Source organism: Trichomonas vaginalis, chromosome V (genome assembly GCF_026262505.1).
Source record: "Trichomonas vaginalis G3 chromosome V, whole genome shotgun sequence".
Lineage (NCBI taxonomy): Eukaryota > Parabasalia > Trichomonadida > Trichomonadidae > Trichomonas > Trichomonas vaginalis.
In genome coordinates, this window is record NC_067207.1 from 4,093,689 (window position 1) to 4,115,790 (window position 22,102).

General features: G+C 32.7%; 8 protein-coding genes across 8 annotated transcripts, besides 2 other annotated features; 3 read left to right on the plus strand and 5 right to left on the minus strand.

Moving 5' to 3' along the window:
- Positions 1–119: 119 nt before the first annotated feature.
- On the plus strand, positions 120–1,983 carry TVAGG3_0275560 (protein disulfide isomerase family; the record flags this gene model as incomplete). Its single annotated transcript, XM_001327724.2, has 1 exon — positions 227–1,924. One exon carries the CDS (start codon positions 227–229, stop codon positions 1,922–1,924), a length of 1,698 nt encoding a protein of 565 aa, XP_001327759.1.
- A 482-nt stretch (positions 1,984–2,465) lies between these two features.
- Positions 2,466–3,584, minus strand: TVAGG3_0275570 (BspA type Leucine rich repeat region (6 copies) family; the record flags this gene model as incomplete). Its single annotated transcript, XM_001327725.1, has 1 exon — positions 2,466–3,584. One exon carries the CDS (start codon positions 3,582–3,584, stop codon positions 2,466–2,468), a length of 1,119 nt encoding a protein of 372 aa, XP_001327760.1.
- Positions 3,585–4,027: 443 nt separating this feature from the next.
- Positions 4,028–4,079: a mobile genetic element.
- Positions 4,080–4,424: 345 nt separating this feature from the next.
- TVAGG3_0275590 (protein kinase-like (PK-like) family) lies at positions 4,425–5,323 on the minus strand (the record flags this gene model as incomplete). The annotated part of the gene is made up of 1 exon (XM_001327726.1): positions 4,611–5,318. One exon carries the CDS (start codon positions 5,316–5,318, stop codon positions 4,611–4,613), a length of 708 nt encoding a protein of 235 aa, XP_001327761.1.
- Positions 5,324–5,866: 543 nt separating this feature from the next.
- TVAGG3_0275600 (isopentenyl-diphosphate delta-isomerase protein) lies at positions 5,867–6,981 on the minus strand (the record flags this gene model as incomplete). Its single annotated transcript, XM_001327727.1, has 1 exon — positions 6,149–6,778. The coding sequence occupies one exon, from the start codon at positions 6,776–6,778 to the stop codon at positions 6,149–6,151; it is 630 nt and encodes a 209-aa protein (XP_001327762.1).
- A 105-nt stretch (positions 6,982–7,086) lies between these two features.
- Positions 7,087–7,947, minus strand: TVAGG3_0275610 (BAR/IMD domain-like family; the record flags this gene model as incomplete). The annotated part of the gene is made up of 1 exon (XM_001327728.1): positions 7,307–7,942. The coding sequence occupies one exon, from the start codon at positions 7,940–7,942 to the stop codon at positions 7,307–7,309; it is 636 nt and encodes a 211-aa protein (XP_001327763.1).
- Positions 7,948–8,179: 232 nt separating this feature from the next.
- TVAGG3_0275620 (GTPase activator protein) lies at positions 8,180–12,398 on the plus strand (the record flags this gene model as incomplete). Its single annotated transcript, XM_001327729.1, has 1 exon — positions 8,217–12,200. The coding sequence occupies one exon, from the start codon at positions 8,217–8,219 to the stop codon at positions 12,198–12,200; it is 3,984 nt and encodes a 1,327-aa protein (XP_001327764.1).
- A 4,614-nt stretch (positions 12,399–17,012) lies between these two features.
- Positions 17,013–18,106: a mobile genetic element.
- A 906-nt stretch (positions 18,107–19,012) lies between these two features.
- TVAGG3_0275640 (uncharacterized protein) lies at positions 19,013–19,954 on the minus strand (the record flags this gene model as incomplete). Its single annotated transcript, XM_001327730.1, has 1 exon — positions 19,013–19,954. One exon carries the CDS (start codon positions 19,952–19,954, stop codon positions 19,013–19,015), a length of 942 nt encoding a protein of 313 aa, XP_001327765.1.
- A 769-nt stretch (positions 19,955–20,723) lies between these two features.
- Positions 20,724–21,950, plus strand: TVAGG3_0275650 (teneurin transmembrane protein family; the record flags this gene model as incomplete). The annotated part of the gene is made up of 1 exon (XM_001327731.2): positions 20,845–21,873. The coding sequence occupies one exon, from the start codon at positions 20,845–20,847 to the stop codon at positions 21,871–21,873; it is 1,029 nt and encodes a 342-aa protein (XP_001327766.1).
- Positions 21,951–22,102: the final 152 nt, after the last annotated feature.

Genomic DNA, 22,102 nt, shown 5'->3' on the forward strand with positions numbered 1-22,102 from the left:
ATAAACTTTTTAATTATATTAATATTTCAATAGAAAACGGAAATTATTTTGAATATAAAAACTTATTTTTTATGCGAATGGGACATTTTTTATTCGATGCCGAACATCACATATAAAATCCGAAGAAAAAGTTAGAAGGCCTAGTTGGTTGTTTGGTCTCTCAGGCAATTTCTAAGGTTTCATCTGACCTCATGTCTGACAATTTGCCAATTTGCCAATATTTTCAATGATTTGGGCATTATTGGCACTCTCCCAGTGTTTTTATGTTCCATACTCCGAAACAGGAGTACTGATCTACGATTCATACACAGACAGACAGTTCGGATCTGTTTTGAAGCGCCACCAGTTAGTTGTTTCCTTATTTGTCAATTTCTCCGCCCCAGGTGTTGAAGCTTACCTCGAAATTTTCTCAAAGTTACCAACCATTTTCTCCGAAGATGTCAAGTTCTGCGTTCTTTCCTCCAAACATGCAAAGAGATTGACGATGCAATTCACAACTTACTTACCACAGATCTCCTTCTTCAACCATGGCGAGATTGCATATTCTATCCCATTCCCATCTACAGAGGCCGAGCTTTTGTCTGCCGTTGATGTCTTCCTTCGACCAACTTTACCAACTTTCAATGATGAGAAGGAAGTTTACGCATCTTTCGGCGAAACACAGTTCACTGTCATCAGCCCACCAGCTCTCGTCCAAAAGGCTCGCGATTACGTCATTTCCATCGCAGATAATGCCGGATCTTTCAACCTCATCGCCGCTTCCGTTGATACATTCAAGAAGATGAACTTCTCAGGTGAATACGTCTGCATCTACCGCAAGGAAGACAAGATGATCAAAGAAGTCAAGAATTTCAGAGAATTCATGAAACAAATCAGACCAACCTACTATCCAAAGTTCGATATGGACCTCTTACTCTCTGTAGAAGGCCCAGTTGGTCTCCTTTGCGTTAAAGATTCCCCAACAAAGGAACAAAAAGAGAGAATGGCCGAACTTGGCTCGAAATTCCAAAATCTCACCTTCGCAATCATTTCTGATGCCGACTTAGATGATATCCATATCATGACAAACGGAAAGACCCGCCAGTTCCCATGTTTCGTCATATTAAGTTGGGAATATTACGTTTACTACCCAGTCAGACCATTTGACAACGAAGTCGAGAACTACATCATGGACATTTCCAACGGCAAGATCGATTACGTGTTCCCATCTGAGGAAATCCCAGCAACACAAGAAGATCCATACGCAATCAAAGTTGTTGGCAAGAATTACGAAGAATTCGTTACAGATAAAGAAAACGACGTCGTCATGTTCTACATTGGATCCGACAAGGACGGCTTAAGAGCTGCCCACAAGATCGGAAAGTACATTAAGAAGAATAATGTTACAGGAGTCAAGGTCGGATACATCATTACATCATTGAACTCATGCAACAAGTCATTCCCAAGATTGGTTTTCGAACCACAAGTCAATATCTTCGCAAAAGGAAAGAAATCAAGTCACATGCTCTACTCAGCACCAACAGTTTTCAGTATCCTTGAAGGACTGAAGATGTACGCAAACCCAGATATCAACCTCAACATCTCTACATTCAGATTCTCAATGGAACTCGAGTACATGGTAGATCTCTTACAAGATTTCGAAGAACTCAGAGCTTCTGACAGAAAGGGAGCTCTAGCTTACATCTACGAGAGAGGTCAGATGCTCGGATTCGGAAACAACCTCGAAACAATAGTTAACTCAATCTACAACGCTGCAGGTGGTTTAGTCGCTGGTTACGACGACAAGAAGTTGGTCGCTGAGTTTGAGAATGATGCTGACGATTTCGTAGAGCCAGAGGTTGAAGAGGAACTCACAAGACAATCATACACAAAGTCCTCCCACAGAGGAAGTGGACGTAGATCTCACCACCACAGACGCTACTAAATAAACAGCCCTTTATTTTTTTAAAATGCTTTTTTATTACTAGTCTATAAACTCTAAACACCCTTTATTTTTTAATGGTTTTTATTATTATTTTGTTTTCATAGCAACTTAACTTCTGCTATAAACTATACATTTGATCTTTTCATGGACATAATTTTGTAAATGTAATCACTGTTACTATGAGCAATTTCTTATTAGGATCTTATGATACTGGTGTCAAAACATCCTATAATTCGTATAATTTTATATTATGGAAAAAATTGATTTTTGTCCAATATAATAACATTCATTAGAATCTTGAGGCTATGTATGCACATTCTGCTATTTGCAATTCTGAATTAAACCCATCAGATGCCTGACTATAAGCTTACAAAACTCTATCCAAAATGCAAGACTAACCAAAAATTTGATTGATTTAGTATCAATACTTAAATGTTAGCAATTGAAATTGTAATAATTATTACAGAAAGATATATTGGTATTGATATTGTTGATTCAGGTTTAACATCATAAGATAATTATTATAATGTTTATTATGTTTTTATTCAATAATAATACATATAAAGACAAAGATATTTGGTATGTTGAGTGATAATGGAGATCGTTTGCAGGAATGAATTGGAACTTTGCATTTTTCATCAAATGGATGCTTTAATTGGAATCTCCCGCAATTGATTGGATCACCGTTCTTGTTTGCTGTGCTAACATCAATATCGAGTGATTTCGTACTAACATTAAATTTCATGATGTCTCGAGGAATCGTCATGTAGAACTTAACACCAATGAATGAATCACATTCGTCTAGACATGTTGAATTGAATGTGATGATATCAGTACTTTCGATTGGGAATATCAAATATTTCAGATTCGCACAATTCCTGAAAGAATTCGAATCGATAATCAAATTATTTTTTAATTTATGAAATCTGATCTCTTGTAATTCTGAGCAGTTTGTAAAACTATCGCTATCAATCCTTTCTATATCAGAAAAGAATTCTATGCATTTTCCAAAATAGTAGTCAAATACACGAGAGTGAACAACTTTTAGGATTGATGGCATAATAATTGGTGAATAATTGTAAGCGAATATTTGGAAATTTGGAGTTTGAATCATATAATTCTGGAAAATGATAGATTTGCAATAGAATTCACGGAAGCTTCCAACATCAATTTTTATAATACTTGGAGGGATAACTAATGCGTATTTTGTTGAGTATCCTCTGAAAGCTTCAAATGCTATAATGGAACAGTTTGGATAAAATTTGAATTCATCAGTATATGATCTTGAAGCCCAATAAAATGAATTATAATCATAGCTGTAAATGCATTTGTTATAAATTCTATGATATTGGTTTCTTGAATCAATTGTAACGCTGAGATTTGCCATTAAGTTAAAAGCGCCTGCATCGATTCTGCAATCTTTAGGAATAAAAATATTTGTTACTGGTGACTTTTGACTGACTGCATAACCAATTCTAGTTAAAGCGCTATTCTCTGATATAAATATATTGGTTAGAAATATACATAAACCAAAAGGGCCTCCAATAACTTGGTCATCGTAAAATCCAGAAATTTGTCTAACTGAGTCTGGAATGGAAATATTTTTAAGTTTTGTTATAAAGAATGCGCCAGACTTTATACTTTGTAACTCTCCATTCATTGGAAGCAATACTTGCTTTAGATTAGAATTCAAGAAAGCGCCACTACTTATAAGTTTGAGATGATTGCACATGCTTAAATTAGCAACAATAAGTTGTGTGAAATATGAAAATGTTCCAATACCAAGATCTTCTAATAATGATTCTTCTTCAAAACTCAAATATTTTAAAATATTTCTAAGTGCATAAGTGGATGAACCGTGACTTTTTGATCAACAACTTCACTATCTTTAATTCTGACAACATTTTTCGGAATTATAATTGATTCATTTGGAGTAACATCAATTAATGTAGCATTAAATACGTCTTCATACTTGAATTCAATAAACAATAATGATACAAATATCCATAGAAAAGTCAATTACTTAGGAATATGAAGCATTGAAATTTTTGAATATTGAAACCTTAAAACTATGATCCGAAAAGACAAACACCAAACTTTTTGTAGGCCAATCCCTGTGGGAGCTAGTGGTAATTTTTCATGGAAATCACACAGTAAAATTTCATACAGGAAAAAGTTCAAGAACTTGTCACATTATTTTCTTTTATAAAATAAAAAAGACTTTTATTCCAAACTGTACTTGTAATTATCAGATGCCTATACTTGATATTTCTGAATTAAACCCATCAGATGCCCGACTATAAGCTTACAATATCTCATCTCAAATGAAAGAATATACAAAATTTTGAAAATATTTATTGATTAAATCTCATGAAAACAGGACAACTGTAAGAATTTAAGAATACAGTAAAAATTATGAGCAAGAGAAATTTTCTCTTCATTCCTAAAATGAAAAATCTTATTGAAATTTCGTGAGTAAATAGAGATTCATTCAGAGGATATATAACTAAAATTAAAAATTTTGAGCAATATGGTAAAGCCAATTAGTAAAATAAGTAATAATTAAAAATTTATTTTCAAAAAACTCATATCACATTGAAATTCTCCTAACACAACCATCAATGAAATATAAATATGCGTCCTGAGTTAGAATCACTTCTTGGTGGACAAAATAAATTTTGTTAATTTAGAAAACTTCATCGTTAAAGTAAATTTCAGCCAATGTGTTAACATCAATTGGGCGATCGTTGCTTTGGCAGATGCAGTCTAAAAGAAGATCTTGATCTGTATATCTTGTGTAACAGCTTTCAAATTCACTTGGATTGGCCAAGAAAATATCGATTGCATTCTTGCCATTATAGCCCATTTCATATGGACTGAGGCCAGTCAACATATGGAAAAATATGAGACCGAGGGAATAAACAGCTTTTGATGGCCAATTGATTGAAGACTCTTGTATGAAGACAAATGGCTGTCTGTTGAGATAGAAGCCACTGCCGAAATTCATGATGTAAACAAAATCATTTTCATCAACCAAGAAGTTGTCAGTAGAGATGTTGTAGTTGACAAAATTAATTTTGTGGAATTCTTGAACTATCTCGACGAGTTGTTTCATGATGAAACGAAGCCTTTCTTCTGAAAGTTTATTGATGAGCTCTGTTAAGCAGAATGGGACCCTTTTCATTGTTATGTAGACCCATCTTCCAAAAACCTTTGGGCTTGATGTCTGAACAATATGAGAATTTGGTTTTTGTGAAAACAAATCAAAAATTTCCTTTTGTTGCATGAAAGATCTGTAGTTGGAAACAGCTGTATCATTCTCAATGACCTTGAGAATTGTTGTTTCGTTAAGCTTATAAAGCTTACTATGAACATTAAGCTCAGTAAACTTCATTTTTTCAAAAATGAAGTTTTGAACGGAAATTCTCGACTCTCAAATTTTAGCACGAATTATTTAATTCTACATGAAGATGCAATTAAAATAAAGCATGATTCATGATTTTCTCACAAAATTTTAGATAATTTTCAATCAAATAATTTTTTCAATATTATGAGAAATTTTGCGGTTTTATCCATTCAAAATTGTGTCAGGATAACGGTTTTGAATAATTATAGAAAAATAAAATATGACTAAAATAATTAAAGCACATGATATCCATATAAATTTTTATAATTCCAAATTTCAAATTTCAATGACTTCTTACCTAAATCAATATGATAGCTATACCTATGATATATGTGAATGATGATATAAATATAATTAGATTTTATTCCTTGTTTTCAGCTTGTTTTTCCCATATTGGAAAATTTCCAAGACTAAAGCAGGATATTTCTTTCATTATCGTGTATTAACACCTATTTTTATGATTAAAGACATGATTTATATCATCCATTCGAATTTAATTTCCAAGATAAAAATGGAAAAAGTATAAAAAGTTGTTTCCAAGATCATATAACAAAGAAATGATTCAAAATTAACAAACAAGGAGTGTTTGAATTCTAAATTTGCAATTTTAAATCGATATTTAATTTGAATTCATATACGTCGCGCTTTTTAACCATAATTCATCGTTTGAAATGATATTTGTCAAGTGTAAATGTGTTCTATATTGCCATTTGAAAAAAAAATAGATGAACAATTAAACAAAAAAATTAATTAAATTTTTGCACAGGTGTTGATAGATGAATAACATTATTGATAAACAAAACTATATGAGATAATATTTATTCTAAATCAATAGGTAATAATGTCAATTCTTGTTCTGGAATGTGCTTATTATCGCACCATTTATCCCAATTCTTACTTAAGAACTGTGCCCAAATCTTCTTGAGCCAAGGAGACAATTCTTGAGGTCTTTCATTTAACCATTGCTCAAATTCGGTTTTTGTGACCCATTTAACATTTTGAACTTCCTCTGGGTTTGGACTAATGGCTTCAACATCATAATATCCTAAAATAACATGGTCAAGTTCATATTCAGCCCAGCCATTCTCGTAAATTGCTTTGTAAACGAAAGAACCTAATTCCTGGAGTTTGGAATCTTCGTTAAGCTTTATATTGAGTTCCAAATTAACACGTCTGACTGATGCATCAAGTATATATTCATTTGGTTCTGGATGAGAGCAGCAAGTATTAACCCAAATGTGAGGAAATGTGATTTTATTTGCAGATCTTTGCTGTAAAAGTAAACGTTTCTTTGAATCAAATAAGAATAATGAAAATGCTCGATGTAAAAGTGGTTCTGGCTCAGTTCTATGAGCTTTATATTTACTTACTTCTCCCAATACATTGTCGTTCTTATCTACTAAGATAACATGGGCGTTTTTCATCTGGTTATTTTGCTCTTCAGACATTTCTTTATTTTTATCTTTTTCCGATTTTTCATGATAAGATTGTAACTCCCTAATGCATGATTAAGGATGCATTGGTATGTGAACAGTTTGGAGATGCATACCATTCTCTATTTGGTTTTCAACTCTCATATTTGATCACCAATATATAATATTTTATCATATAGGATTGAATATCGTTGGCACTGTGTTATATTAAATTTGGCTTATCAAGTCCTATGTATTTCGAATCTCAAAAACGATAAAAAATTTGATCAAAATATAATATCTTGAATATTCGATCAAGTTATAAGTTTTTATTTTGTTAAATAGCGGTTTTCAATACATGACTATCTCAGAGCAGTTTATTTAGAAAAAAATTAATAAAAATGTAAATTAACATAAAATAACCGCTTTATTAATGAAATACAGTATTAAGGCCAATAAACTTTGACGCTGTGATTGTAATTTTCGAGTTATTGGTCGATAATTTCGAATTTCAAACTATAAATTTTTTGAAATGAAGGAATCTTAAAAAAAATTAGGAACAAATTATTTTGCAAAAGGATTATCTTCTGGGTTGACGAAGTTTGCTGGAGCCAAGGCTTCAAATGGCTCCATTGTATCGTGAAGATTTCCGATGAATTTTTGATGTGTCATTATGAAGTCCGAATAAGCAGCATCGAGGTTCTGAGGTCTTGTTTGGATGAAATTGCCTGCAATTTTGATGAATTTTGCTGTTGTTTCATCAAGATTGTCTTTTATTTGCTCGAGCTCTTCCGGTTTCATCTTCTTATCCTTCTTAGCTGAATCGTATGCTCTTTCGAGTTTTTTTCTATTTTCATGAATTTCATTAATTGTATCGACTTGGTTTTCGAATTTAGTGAATTCAGCAAGAATAATATTTTCGAGTTCAGGAATGAAATGAATAAAAATTTGTGAATCTAATGCACGTGAAAACTGTACATACTTAATTGAGTCTTGTTTTACTTCAACTGATGCTGTCGAGAAGACACAGTTTGCATCTTCAGCAAGCTTTGTTGCTATTTGAGTAAAACGTTTCATTTTCAGAATGTATTCTTTGAGTTTACTTGAAAGATCTTTGTAATAGTCTGTGATCTTCCTAAATTGATCTTTAATGGCGTAATATTCGGCATCTTCAGGTTTTCTTTTATGAAAAATACCCATCTCGGAAGTGATATAAAATTTAACGCTAGCGGTTATTTTTTATTATTAATAAATATAGGATTTAAACATTGTTCCATTTCACCGAGATAAAATAGCAAACGTTTTCTTATTCACAAAAATTGAAGCACAAATCAAATCCCGCGACTTTGGAAATCAGCTAATAATACAATAATAAACATTTTCACATGATTACAAAACGGCAGTTTTTGATAGAAAAAGAAAATATTTTTGTAGGGTCTAATAAGATTTTTTTTTAAAATAGAGAGGGTTCAAAATGTCGAAAACTACGCGTGTAAAAGAGCTCTCTAAGCTTATCCTAACTGAGCCAAAAGATTTTTCACTCGACAATTTCATCCACACCGAATTAGGTACTTATTTTGAGTCTTTATTGACTTATTTGAAAGTTCATCACAAACCTTATCAAGGCAAGATCCTTAAGAAGACTAAATGCATGAGTCCAGAAAAGATTATCAAAGCTATTACAAAGATTGTTACATTCTTTAATCCATCAATTCTTGAAAACGCACCGCTCGAAGTTATTGCAGGCTGTTTTACATATTTATTGCATGCTGATACTCCAGAAGAGATCAGAACACCATGCGTTCAACTCTATTTAAATATTTTAGCTGCAATTAAGCCAGAATGGCAACAACGTATGGATGCTGCAAATGTTTTGATAATTCCATTTATTAGATATGCAAGAACTTCCGGTGAAATAAATTCATTCAAGAAATACACTTCCAAGCCAGATCAAGAAATAATCGTGTTTGAAAAGGCAAAAGGTACAACAAAAGACTGCGAAAATAATCTTATCAAAACATTCCAGTGGATTAACCAAAACTGGCCTTACGATCCTAAAAGTATTTGCGATTTTCTTTACAAATACATTCTCAGCATTATTTATCACAGTATTGCTGAAAAAGCTGGTTACAAAGAATCCCAATACGGTTTTGAGGACTCAGTTCTCGAAAATTTCCATCAGCAAACTTTAATTTTCCTCCAACAAGCAGTTGAATCGAATTTAGACTTAAAACCACTTTTCGCATCAGACATGTTCATGACCATGTCAATACAGATCCTTGCTGTTACAGAACAGTATAATAATACTCAAAATGCTTTGAGAACTTTACAAATTTACGACATGATTCTTTCCAACAAGGATTTATTGGAGCAACTTTCTTCTGTCAATTTAAACCTTTATTTGACAGTTCCTTATTCCGCTGCAACAATTTCTACGAAATATCTCGAAAAAGACTGCCCAGAATCCGACCGCAAAGAGCTTATCGATATGATACTTAAAGTCTTCATCTCATCCTTCAATATGATTTACTCCTGCCTTCAAGATGAAGAACTTTATTCATATCTCCACAAATTCTTCGATAAGTTCGCTCCAACACCAAGAATTGCTTGCTACTTTTACTCTGCTTTCGTCCATAGACTCATTCTCGGAAGAATTAAAAAAGAAAGACCTTGGATTTTCTTAATGGAGTTGGCCAGGAAGCATGAAATCTATGCAGCAATATCTTGCAAGTACGCACAGCTCATGGGTGTCTTCCAAATCCCAACATTGCTCGAATTTGAAATAGAAGATTCAATTTCCGCGGCTTCCTCGTTCTATTCTCATAGATTCAGGGATCCAACACCAGAAAAATACGATTTCTTCCTAAATAACGCTGAAGATATCATTGATCATCCGAATATTTTGGTTATTCAGCAGTTAAAGTCCATGTGGTCACCTCTTGACAGTTTCGATGAAGTTTTTGAGGGATTCCCGTTACCGTTACCTCCGATTTCCTCGATTTCGGACGATGATTTTGAGATTCTTGCTTCGAATTTCATTACTCCGTTCGAAATATATGAGGATGAAGCCGACCAACAGTCAAAGCATCGTTTGTTTGGCCCGATCATCTCATTCTACGATACAATTCACCTTTGTTCTCATCTTCCTTCGAATATTCAATACGAAACTACCAATGTTTTCCCATATTCGAGGCACAGATTGTTCACAGCCCTTCTCCACGAGTCAGATCCATTGATTTTAAGACGTTCCATGGAAGTATTGACGCAAATTATGTCTTTGCACGAAGTTTGCGCCAAATTAGATGCTGATTCCCTCACAGCCTGGTACATTATCATCATTACATTGCTTTCCCGCAAAGAACCAGAGCTTGTTGAGGTTGCATCTCTCGCATTTGAACGTTCCATCCATTACGGATGCAAGGGAGCTTCCATGCTTCTCCAAGTTCTCATATCCTACCTCGAGAGCAAGATTATTCCAGCAAACGACAGCGTTATCGATATTCTTTCTTCAGTTCCTCTATTTTCAACCGACCAAACATTGATTCCAGACATAGAAAAGGATCTGAAGCAACGTATATCGAGCAAACAAGAGCTCTACCGCGAAAATACCGTCCAAGCTCTCACAAAACCAGGAAAATATATGCAAACCCGTCATATTAAGGTCATTTCGGATCTTTTCGATGCAGCAAAGGACGACAAGAACCTCTGGGATTCATACCTATGCTTAGTTATCCCATTATTAAGTGATGAAATGACACAATCTAAACCGAACACAACAACGATCGGTCTGATCATGACAGCGTTAGCCAATGCCATCAAAGTGCAAAACCTCAACGCTGTAAACATCGTTCGTAGTCAGTTGATGGTAATTCCGAGAATGACAGAATGCGCACCTCTCCAATTGAACCATTTCATCTCCACTTGTGTTGATTTCGCAAACGAACCAGCTGCAATCGAAGGAGAACCATCTTGGGTAAATAATTTCATTGAAATGGTCACTTCACTTTTCATTTATAATTATGAAGCGATGAGATTAGATCCATGCTATCCCAAATTCATCAAATTGCTTTATAGTTTGATGTCCAATCCCAAGAAGGACATTTCCAAGTTCGCGGCCAGTCTTTCAAAGATAATTTCACTTTATTTCGGCGCTTTTCCATTCAAAAACTCCATCTTGTATCCAACGAGTCAAACAGAAGTCATGGATCAAGAGAACACGATTGCAACACGTGCAGGAGCAATCCTTCAGTTCTCAACAGACGAAAAGACTTCTAATATCGAAGTTGTCGCACAAACAGCTGTTGGCAGATTTGAATGGGACTTCAAACCGATTTCAGGTGAATTTTACACGAAACAAAAAGAAGGCGAAGGAGTCACGATGCCACAGACTAAATCAACGCCAACACAAGTGTTTAACATGCAGACACAATTAGAGAAAAGTGCTGGAGAACTCATACAAGGCTTCGAACAAGACATTGGCGAGATTCCTCTGTTCGACATCAAACAGGAATTCACTGACGAATACAAGGAATACAATGAAAAATTCAAACAAACGACAATTGATGAAAAATTTGAAATATTGAGGCCGCATATTGAAATGCAAAACAGGAAAGCGTCAATTGTTCATGGCTTGGGATTCATGAGAGCAAATCATCTCCATGATGTTAAAGAGATTCCTCCAGAACAAATGCTTATTTTCTTACATAATTTGCAAAAAGCAAATTATAGATTCCATGAAAAATACTCTGTCATTTGTGTAAATCCTGAAACTAATGATGATTTGAGTATTTTGGGTATCCAATTAGAAGAAACTTCTTCGCAGTTCCAGAACTTTGTTACACAGCTCGGCTGGAATTTGTCTTCTGAAGGATACGTCGGACCTGATGCAGCACAGTTGGATAGCGACAGAACAGGAAACAATGTTGTTTTCTACGCTGATTTCGCGAGAGAAGTTTTGTTCCACATTTTGCCGTCGTTTAATCAGGAATTCTCGGACCAAGGACAGAATTTCAGAAAGATGTACTTGCACAATGTAAATGTTGTTATCGTGTGGTTGACTCCTGGAAGCAAATTCGACCCTCCAAACATTGCTTCTGCTAATAATTTACTTTTCATTGTAATTCATGAAAAAAGTGACAGTCCATTATTTACTGTTGAATTTGTAATGAGAATGAATTTCCAGGTAAACGGAAGAAGTAGTATTTCTTACATTGTAAGGAAGGAACAACTCCCTGACGTAATAAGAGGAGTTTGTTTCCAGGCACAAGAGCAGTATGATAGATCTCTTCCTCATTGGAAACGTCCAATTACTGAAATTTCTGAGACTTTGACTGAAGCAATCTCTCAGTCTCACTCAAAGAATTCTAAGGAATATAACTGCATTTCCAGCTTGATGTCTACTTCTGCATTAGGAATGTCAAGAAATGCTTCTTTCGTTTATACAAGTGGACCATTGTAAAATAAAAAGCATTTTATTATTATTATTATTTTAATTTTTTTTTTATTTCTGGCAACAGTCTTGATGCATCACAAACTTTAAGCAACAAAATTGAATGACGTGTCATAAGGGTGTGAGTGCTCCCTTAATGGTGATCTTATGTTCACAATTCATCCACTCATAATTTTGATAAATATGGCATAAATCTTAGAAATTTTGCCGATCTGAGATAAAAACATAACACATAGCATCTCATTTAAAATGCATTTTTGTTTTGTTTACTGTGAAATGTGCGTCACATGTGGGTGAGGTGCATCCATAATAAATAGTTATTTGAGCATTGTATTAAAAAATGATGTAATAAATTGAAGAAACTCAATGCGATTTAGAACAATCATTTATTAGTCACAAGACATGTGTTAGGGGAACTTTATGATAGGCTGGATTTTAATAATGTATTGGATCGTACCCCCATTGAATTGTATGTCAAATAGTTGAAAACGATACAGAATTTTATTGATTTTTTGTGAGACTCTTCAAATATTCTCAATTTTTTGTTAATGATATAACTTATCTTTGACATACTCTTGGAAAGCAGCAAATTCAACTCTAATCATCAATTCTGGTCCATCATTAGCGCCACCACCAGCAAATTACCAGTCTGCGGGGCATGTAATTGTATACGGTGAGGTACTAAATGTTGAATTCGAAGCCTTCAGGAATTTTACCAAACTAGAAACACTCGAACTTCCTGACTCGATTGTTACCATAGGTAACAGTGTAATCTTTTCAACAAAAATTAAAACTTTACATATTCCTTTAAATTTGCAAACCGTATCAACAGACGGCTCGTTTGATTGGCAATATACACTTGAAGAGTTTACAATAGATCCAAATCATCAATATTTTTCAGTCCTTGATGGAGTTCTTTATGACAAGAATTTCACGACATTAATTACATACCCATCCGCAAAGAAAACACCAATATATTCTGTTCCCTATGGTGTTACCAGTTTTTATGGCTCTGCTACAAATAATATTTGTTTTTTGCAGCATTTATTGATTCCTCAAACAGTTACACAGGTGGGTCATATGATGTATGCTGCCTCAACTCAATATTTAAGCTATATTAATATTTCAATATTCCGTTATATTAATCAATCAGATTCAACTTTTGAAAAAGGTTCCCAATCATTTAATAGCTTTAATAAATATGTTTACATTAACTATATTCATCAAGAATACTATTCCGCGTATTACGAAGTAAATCATTCCGTATACATCTTTACGACAAATAGAAATATGTCCATTATGTATACAGATAAGTACTTTTACAATATTCCTACTATCAAATCTGTTATTGTCGGCCGTGGAATAAGATATCTTTCCCATAGCAGTTTTTCCAATCCAAACATTCTTTACATATATGACAATAATCTTTGTACGCAACGGTTTTGCATATTCCGCTTTAATACTCAATATTTCCAAACTTTTCGCTCAATCTTGATAGATTCTACATAAAATATAAAAATCTATACTACAAACGTCCATACTTTTTATAACCTTTACTAAATTAATGACAACGACAAATAGTATATTCACAGTGTTCTAATTTTTTTTTCTCCAGCAACATCTTGCAATATTCGATGTTTACAATGGACAATTTGTTTCGAAACCATGGCCATTTAATAGAAGAGCTCGTATGCAGATTAATCCAAAAGGTTAGAAATCCATGACTAAAATATTCAATAGATTTTTACAACAATTATCCAAAGCTCCAAATTTTCTTTAACGAAAAAGTGACAATGTTAATTTTCCATGGGCTTTCAAATTGAATGAAATTTTGAAAACTAAATTTAAAGCGTTTATATACATTTCAAAGATAGGTTTCCGTAAAAATAATAAAAAATTCTATAGGAGTTTGATTGAAAAAAATACAAATCAATTTCCTCTCAATTTAACGTACAGTTTATTGAAACTTCAATGCTTATACATGTAGCGTGGTCTTATATTGGACTTTCACTTACAGAATGAAAGCATAGGAGAGCCTCATGTTACAATAAATTCCAATGTTAATTCCACAATATTTACATTTTATTATCCATGTCCTACTGCTTACAACTGCACGCCATATATTACAAAATTAGCTCCAGGAAATTACAAATTCGAACTCTTTGGAGCAGCTGGGGGATATGCAACTTCAGCTAAAGGTGGGAATGGAGGTATTAGTGTTGGATATTACAAAGTTAATGTTTCGACTGATGCATTTATTCACATTGGAGGAAAAGGTGAAGATGGCCCATTATATCATAATAAAAATAAAAACACTCCTGGAGGTTACAACGGCGGGGGTATTGGTGGATATGATACTGTTTTTATGCCTCAGGAGGTGGTGGCGGAGGTAGTACTGACATCAGAATCAGTAATGATGAAATTGAGAGCAGAATAATCGTCGCGGCGGGAGGAGGGGGTGCTTGTGGAAGTACTACTGTACTCCAATCCAGCACTGGAGGTAATGCAGGCGGAATCATAGGGGATGATGGAGCAACCATTAATGAATATGGTAAAATCGGCGGTGGTGGCTCTGATAAAGCAGGTGGAAAGGCATATACAAATAGAGGTGCCACTAACGGAAGCCTGTTTTATGGGGGATCTGGATCAAATATGAAATATTCGTATGGTGGTGGTGGCGGTGGAAGTGGATATTATGGAGGAGGTGGAGGGTCTTCTTCTTATGATTATGATAGAGGTTATTGCGGATCGGGTGGTGGGGGAAGCGGATATATTGGCGGTGTATGGAGTTCGGAAAAGTTTGGAATTATTGCCGAAACAAAGCCAGGTACGAATGATGGAAACGGATATTTGAAGATTACTTATTATAGCAAAATTTCATTATATAATGTATGCAAAGCAAATCTATGTCCTTTAGCACTTCATAGTGATACCTTTATTTTGCTGTTTTCGATTGTCCATCATGTAAACCTCGATGTCACTTTTACAGCCGAGCGGAGCGAGGCTGTAAAAGTGACATCGAGGTTTACATGGATGGGTTCTATATATATACAGCTTGACCGGTAGAAAAGCGGATCGATTTTTATCAATAATTGGACATTCTATTTTTAATAAAATAAACACATATTTATATGGGAAATTAGGGAGATCTGAAACTCAAAAATTATTTTTGAATTTTAATATGATAAATGTAATTGTGATAATATGTACATTACAAATAAAATATTAATTCGGAACAACGATGAGATGTGATTTTATTTGTATCTTATATGCATATAGGATATATAATAATTTTAAAACATCAAAAAGTGACAATTTGCGGTTAGAAAAAGTCATCAAAACACTTTTTAATGATTTGATTTCACATATGCATAGACCATCTCTTTGATGTTTAACTTCAATTTCCCGAAATGAAAAGGATTTGAGCAAAAACGATTATTTTACGATCATTTTTTGTAAATTTTTTTAAATTGAGACTGACATCTCTAAAATCATCTAAAAAATCCAAATATCCAATAAAATAATATCATTAAAATTCCTCTCAATTTAAAAAATTTTTATAAATTGAGACTTCAATCTCTAAAATCTTCTAAAAAATCCAATTATCACAAAAACTCACAATATTATTTTTATTCTCAATTTCAAAATTTTTTTTGTACTGACTTTCTTTTTGCCTAACAGCAAGGCAGAAATTTGAAACGAGGTTTCAAATTTCTCAAGCTTGCATTCTGGGCACTTACGTGCCCAAAATGCTAAAAGGCGCGTAGCGCCGTCTCTGAATATCAATTTTTTTTTAATTATTAATTTATGAAATTTCAAATAAAATCGATCTGTTATAACACATTGGTGCATGACAGCCTTGTCAATATTAAGTAAATTTTATGAATAAAAATTATGATATACTCAATTTATCAACAATTGTTTTAAAAGTAGGGTTGCTAAATTTTTTCCATGTTTAAATCTTGGAGGATCTTAAGATAATAAAAGTGACACAAGGGGAAAAAACACAAAATAATATGATGAAACGAGTCAAAGTATCTATATGATATCTAAGTATAAATAAAGCTATATGTATTCTAATTTTCAGAATTTAGCAAAAAAATTATTTAAATTTAATCAAATAAACTTTGTATTGGTTTAAAATGAATAATATTAGAATGGTAACTGAATGAATCATAATTTAGCTAAATGGTTAAGGTGGGTCTTTCGTTGATAAAATTGGAATAACTTTTGTATTGTGAACTATCGTTACCCTTCAAAGGTATCTTGTAGTATCATGTCTATAGAATAATATTTCAAAAAATCAAAAAATCTTTCAAGATCCTCCAAGATCATCAAAATCTTGAAAAAAAGTTTTTTTGAATGGTTTATACCACAAAAATCAATGGTTTACATAAGATCTTTAGGGGTGTGAATTGAGCCCCAAGGAGAATGTGACAACACATTCAAAATCATCCAAAATATTTAAGTTATGATATTTTATCAAATATATGCTCCTCATTAATAATAATAATGGTTTGCTTGGTATTTATACCTGTTTTAAAAATCCAAAACTCGAATTTAGGATGATCTTTGGGTTTTTCGAATTTGGATGATCCAAAAAGATCATCCAAATTAGCAACCCTAATAAAAGCTTTTTGTTAAGGATTTTAGTGCATTTTCCTTGAGATGTATTATATGAATAATTTCATTTTTGATGATGTTAATTTCGTTGATCTGCTTTGAAAAAAAGGAAAGATATGGAAACTGGATGGGAAATGCTAATGGAAGAGTTCCAGATCTCTCAGGATATCATGATTATGATGAATGCGCCGGAATTAAGGGTCCACTGTAAAAATTGAAAGTCTCTCAAAATTGAGAGGCGATTTGCAAATAATCGTTATCGTCTTTTTTCGAAAATCCACTTTTCCTAGTGTTATGATTAATATTTTGTGAATGTAACAATAAAGTATATGTTTTAGTAAGATGATAATACATTCTATCACTTCAAATCACATAAAAATTGCAAAATCAGCGAGTTTTATAAGAACATGATTTTTTCGAATTTTTTCGCTTCTGGATGCGTGTTTTGAAAAATAGATATTTTCGAATTTTGATTTTAATTTAAGTATAAATTTTATATTAGGAATTTTTTTGACCTATTTCCAATCATTAATTCCTAAGTTTTTCTAGGAATTTAATTGAGAAGAAATTAGGAAATTCGCTTTAATGCCATTACATCCTAATATTGTGATGCATGTAGTTTATATTTATTGAGGCTAATGCCGGAATATCGTGCATTTTATAAAAAATTCAAAGAATTGACAATTGGATAGCACAAATTTAATTCTCTAGACAAAGTATTATTGTTTATATATTCAAAGCATTATCCTTCGTTTTGAAATGTTGGCCAAAAATTTTCGTGTTATTTTTTGTGTTTCAGCATAAATTATGTATTGACTTATGAAAGATAAGCATTTTATTCATTATCATAAAGATATACCAAAACAAATTGATAAAATTTAAAAAAATGTGTATTTTAGTGGGTATTATTCTGGCCAATGCCCATTTTTAAACGATTTAATATTGACCATATCAATAGCCGACTCAATGTAAAAATTTAGATATTATTTTTTTCATTATTCAAACTTTGATAAATTTTAGTATAATGAATGATTTTGTTTCGTGTATGATACAGAAATGAAAAGCTTGATTAATATCATTTTGCATTTTTTCAAGAATGTTAGAGTACATCTACATTAAAAAATCGGATTCGAATTGCGATACTGCATCAAATTGTTGCATATCTGATAAGGATCTCAAAAGAGTAAAGTTAATTTTTTTGTGTTTTTTTAAGTTTTGGGCCTTAGTAAAAACACCATCTCGAGCAATATTTTTGGGACGACGATAGGCCTTATTTGGCCTTACAGTGGACCCTTAACACCATCATTGTTGATAATAAATGTAAATGTATGGATGGATTTCCATTCGGAGATCCAAATGGAAAGTGATGTTATAAGTGTATTGATCAATGCAATGAAAGCGCAAGTTGTGTTTATCCTGGAAAATGTGAATGCGAAATCGGACTTTATGGAGATGGTATAACTGAATGCTATGTTCCTGTCCCATTCGTAATTGATACGCCTTCTTCTGATTTGCTCTCCACTGGAAATGAAAAAGTAACGATTCAAATAAAGCCATTACCAAGATTTAAACCGCTTAAAGCTTATTGTAAATTCGAAAACGTAGTTGTAACAGCCAATTCAACAAATGCTCACTCAATAACTTGCATTTCTCCAAAATTAAATCCGGGATCTTACAAAATTTACGTTTCTTTTGACAATATTTTGTATTCGTCAAATTATGCATTTGCTCAAGTTACAGGAACTGGATTTATTTCAGTTGGTAAAGGAATTTGGATTATTTTAATTGCAATAATTGGCGTAATAGTTTATTACTTTGGATTTGCTTCTAGAAATGGAAATTCTAGTCAGCAAGATGAAGCAAGAACTCCTTTCATTGCAAATTCAGGAAAATATCAAATTAAGAAACGAAAAGGTGCAATTGACATGATTTAATTGGCTTGATTATGTATACATGTTAGAATTATTGTATTTGTTTTTGTTTAAAGCGATATATTATTTCCATAGTTTTTAATAATTCAAATTTTTTCTATTACAATACAAGCTTTCTGCAAGTTAGTTAAGGATCCGTTTCAATCTTTCGATTATAGCTCTTAAATCAAAATCATGAAAAAAAATCAAGAGATTTTCTTGGACAATTATAAAAAAGTCATGATTCTTATAAGAATTATATACATTTAGAAACAATTTTATTAAAAATTAACAAAAATTGGAGAATTTTGAAGAAAAGAGTTCATCCAAAGATTTTCTTACTGGAAATGTACCTAATCCAAACTTAAATGATAAGTTTGGCTTTCCTATATAAGTTAAATTTTGAGACATCGAGAATTCAAATTTTGGAGTAACCTGAGCAGATACTGTACATGTTGTAGTGTCATTAGTGATAAATAGTCGGCCGGAAACTGGTTTATCTGGTATAAAATCAGCAATAATTGTACGAGAATTTGAAACAATATCGTAGTATAATGAAAAGTACGAATTAAGATGCTTGGAGTAAAGATTTTTAATACCCATGCTAATACTTTCACTTACATCGTTGTGGAGACACAAATTTAGTTGTAGAACTGTTGATTTTACAGGACGTGGGAATATTTTATACTTGAAACCCGTAAATGATGGAAATGAAGGACCTTTATTAAAAGTTATTCCACTATAAACTTTATATCTTGGATTAAGATACGCCGCAAGCATTTTCCCTTCTCCATTATGGTAACCGAATGATATTAATCCAAAATTTGTGTTTATCGACCAATTGACAGATGGCTTTCGATCGTATAATCCAATACTTATAGATTCTAACCAATCTTTGTTATCTTGTGAAAAAGATAATTGCTTGGTAAAGGAAACTGATGAATTTGATACAATCAAAGTATTATCATCGATATTTTTGAATAAAATAAATGTTTTATCCGATTTTAATTTCAGAGCGAATGTTTTGCCTCGGTAAAAGAATGACTGAGTGTTTTCATCACCTTTTAGTATGATTCCATAATCTTTTGCCATCAATTTGAGAGAACCTTGATTTCCACGAGTGTTAATAGTTCCACCTAAAAATTTCGCGTCAATTGAGATCATGCCTCCCGAAAAATAAGGATCTTCCGGTGGAAATGTTTTACTGTAATAATGTTCGTGGTATTCCATGTATTTTTATAAAAAATGTCACTTTACATGTCATAAAAGATAAAAAAAAGATTGTCAAATGTCCTCGTTGTTGAAAATGATCACCCAATATAGTCACAATGGTTTTCTCTTGATACGTAAGCCTTAAACCGTTAGTATTTTCAATTGTTATTTAGAGAAAATAATAAATCAGATTTACTCTATCCTGGTGTGATTACACTTCTGAAAAATATTTAAAAGCGTGTAAAATCTTTAATATGTATGGATTTCGACCATTATTTCTATCTGACATGATAAAACTTTTTTTTTGAAGAGAGAAAAGTGACGTATTTAAGATTATAGAAAAGTATTTTTTGATGGAAATATTTGATTTGAAATTTTGCACTATATGATAAATCATTGATGCTTCATATTTGATTTAAATAATTTTTCATATGTTTACAATTTGAGTTAAATTATTATACAAATTTACTCTGACTTTTCAGAGAATTGAGCTGAGGCTCAATTCTCTGAAATAGTCAGAGTAAATTTGTCGTATACTCTATACTTTCAATAATTAGCTTGATTTTAAGGGAACCTTAAAATCGAGCATTGAAAAGTCAGAGTATACTTGAAATTTTATTGCGTCATCAATGATTATTTTCTAATATTTGATTTAAATAAATTTGAAAGTGATTTAAACATATGACGCTGGAACTAATTTTTCAGATTAAAATAATCGTCATGCAATAAATTCAATTCCAAAAGTTAATAATTTGAATAAAAACATATCAAATATATTTTTGTCTTATTTAAATTCAAAAGTTGATAAATATGACGCAAACTGGCGTCATACTTGCGCCATGCTATATTTCTTCTGTTTTAAAGCTACTGCAGCTTCAAGAAGCGCATTTGCTTCCTGCAATAGGGGAATGTTAAGGAATTTTACTAAAACTAAACCAACGCCATGGCTAGTTACAGGATATTTCAATTTCACGGACTCATTTCGAGTAAATAATGGTCAAACAAGCAACTTATACGGTTCTTTTTGTCCACCAACTACAGGCAAGTACATTTTTAATTCAGAAGGAGCAGATTGGGTTGGCGGATCTGTGAATAATGTCTTTTATGGCTATGATTATCGTGCTTCCGCAGCTTGGTGCTATGCAGCTCATGTATCCGAAAGCTCAAATCCAATACCACTTGAAAAAGGAAGATGTTACCAATTCCATTCTTGGTCTTGCGCTGATACATGTGGCGGTGATATATACCACTACGCACGTTATAGAACAGAAACTACAACTAACGAATTCGTTAACAGCTATCTCTCCTACGATTGTGTACACAATGATTGTGATATTGGATATGTTGGCTCATCCTGCACGCCAGTAGATCTAGATTGCAATGGAAATGGCGTTCCTAGTGATGGATTGACAGGTGATATCAATACCTGTGTATGTACAAATGGCCTTGAACCATTCTGTGATGATTTGACAACAGTTCCTTCAGGACATGTTGATCCAAAGATGCAGTTTACATATGGAAAAATCATTGAAAGTGAAACATCCGCTGTGTTTGGAGATGTACTTGAATACTCTTCATCATACGCTAATTATACCATTAAAGGTACAATTAGAATACCTCAAAATGGTCAGTATTCGTTCAGAATCAAAGCTCATACAGATGTAAAGCTTGAAATTGCTGATATCAATGTGAATCTTGGATCAATTGATTACAAGAAAATCTTTAATTGCCAAGAAGATGATCCTGTAGAATATGAAACAGGAAAAATGGCTTTAACTAAAGGAGAGCATCAGTTCACGATCACAGGAATTAGTGGATGTGCAATTGAAGATCAATGGCTTTCCTTTGAATGGATGTTCTATAGATACTATATTAGTAAGAACACGACTCCTGAATGGACTTACATTCCAAGAAGATATTTAACTGCTCCCAAATAAAGTTTGTTTGCTTATATCATGCTATTTAGATTTAACTTTAAAATAATCCATTTTGTTTCTAATAAATTTTTATGTGCATATCATATTTCAGCATAATCAAAGATAAGTTCTCATGCTCCTAATATATATTTCCAATGAAATAAGTGAAAGATCTTTTGCAATAAGGTCTTGCTCAGCTATCTCGTTTCTTTCATTATGGAAAAAGTACAAATTTTTTATCTAAAGTGCA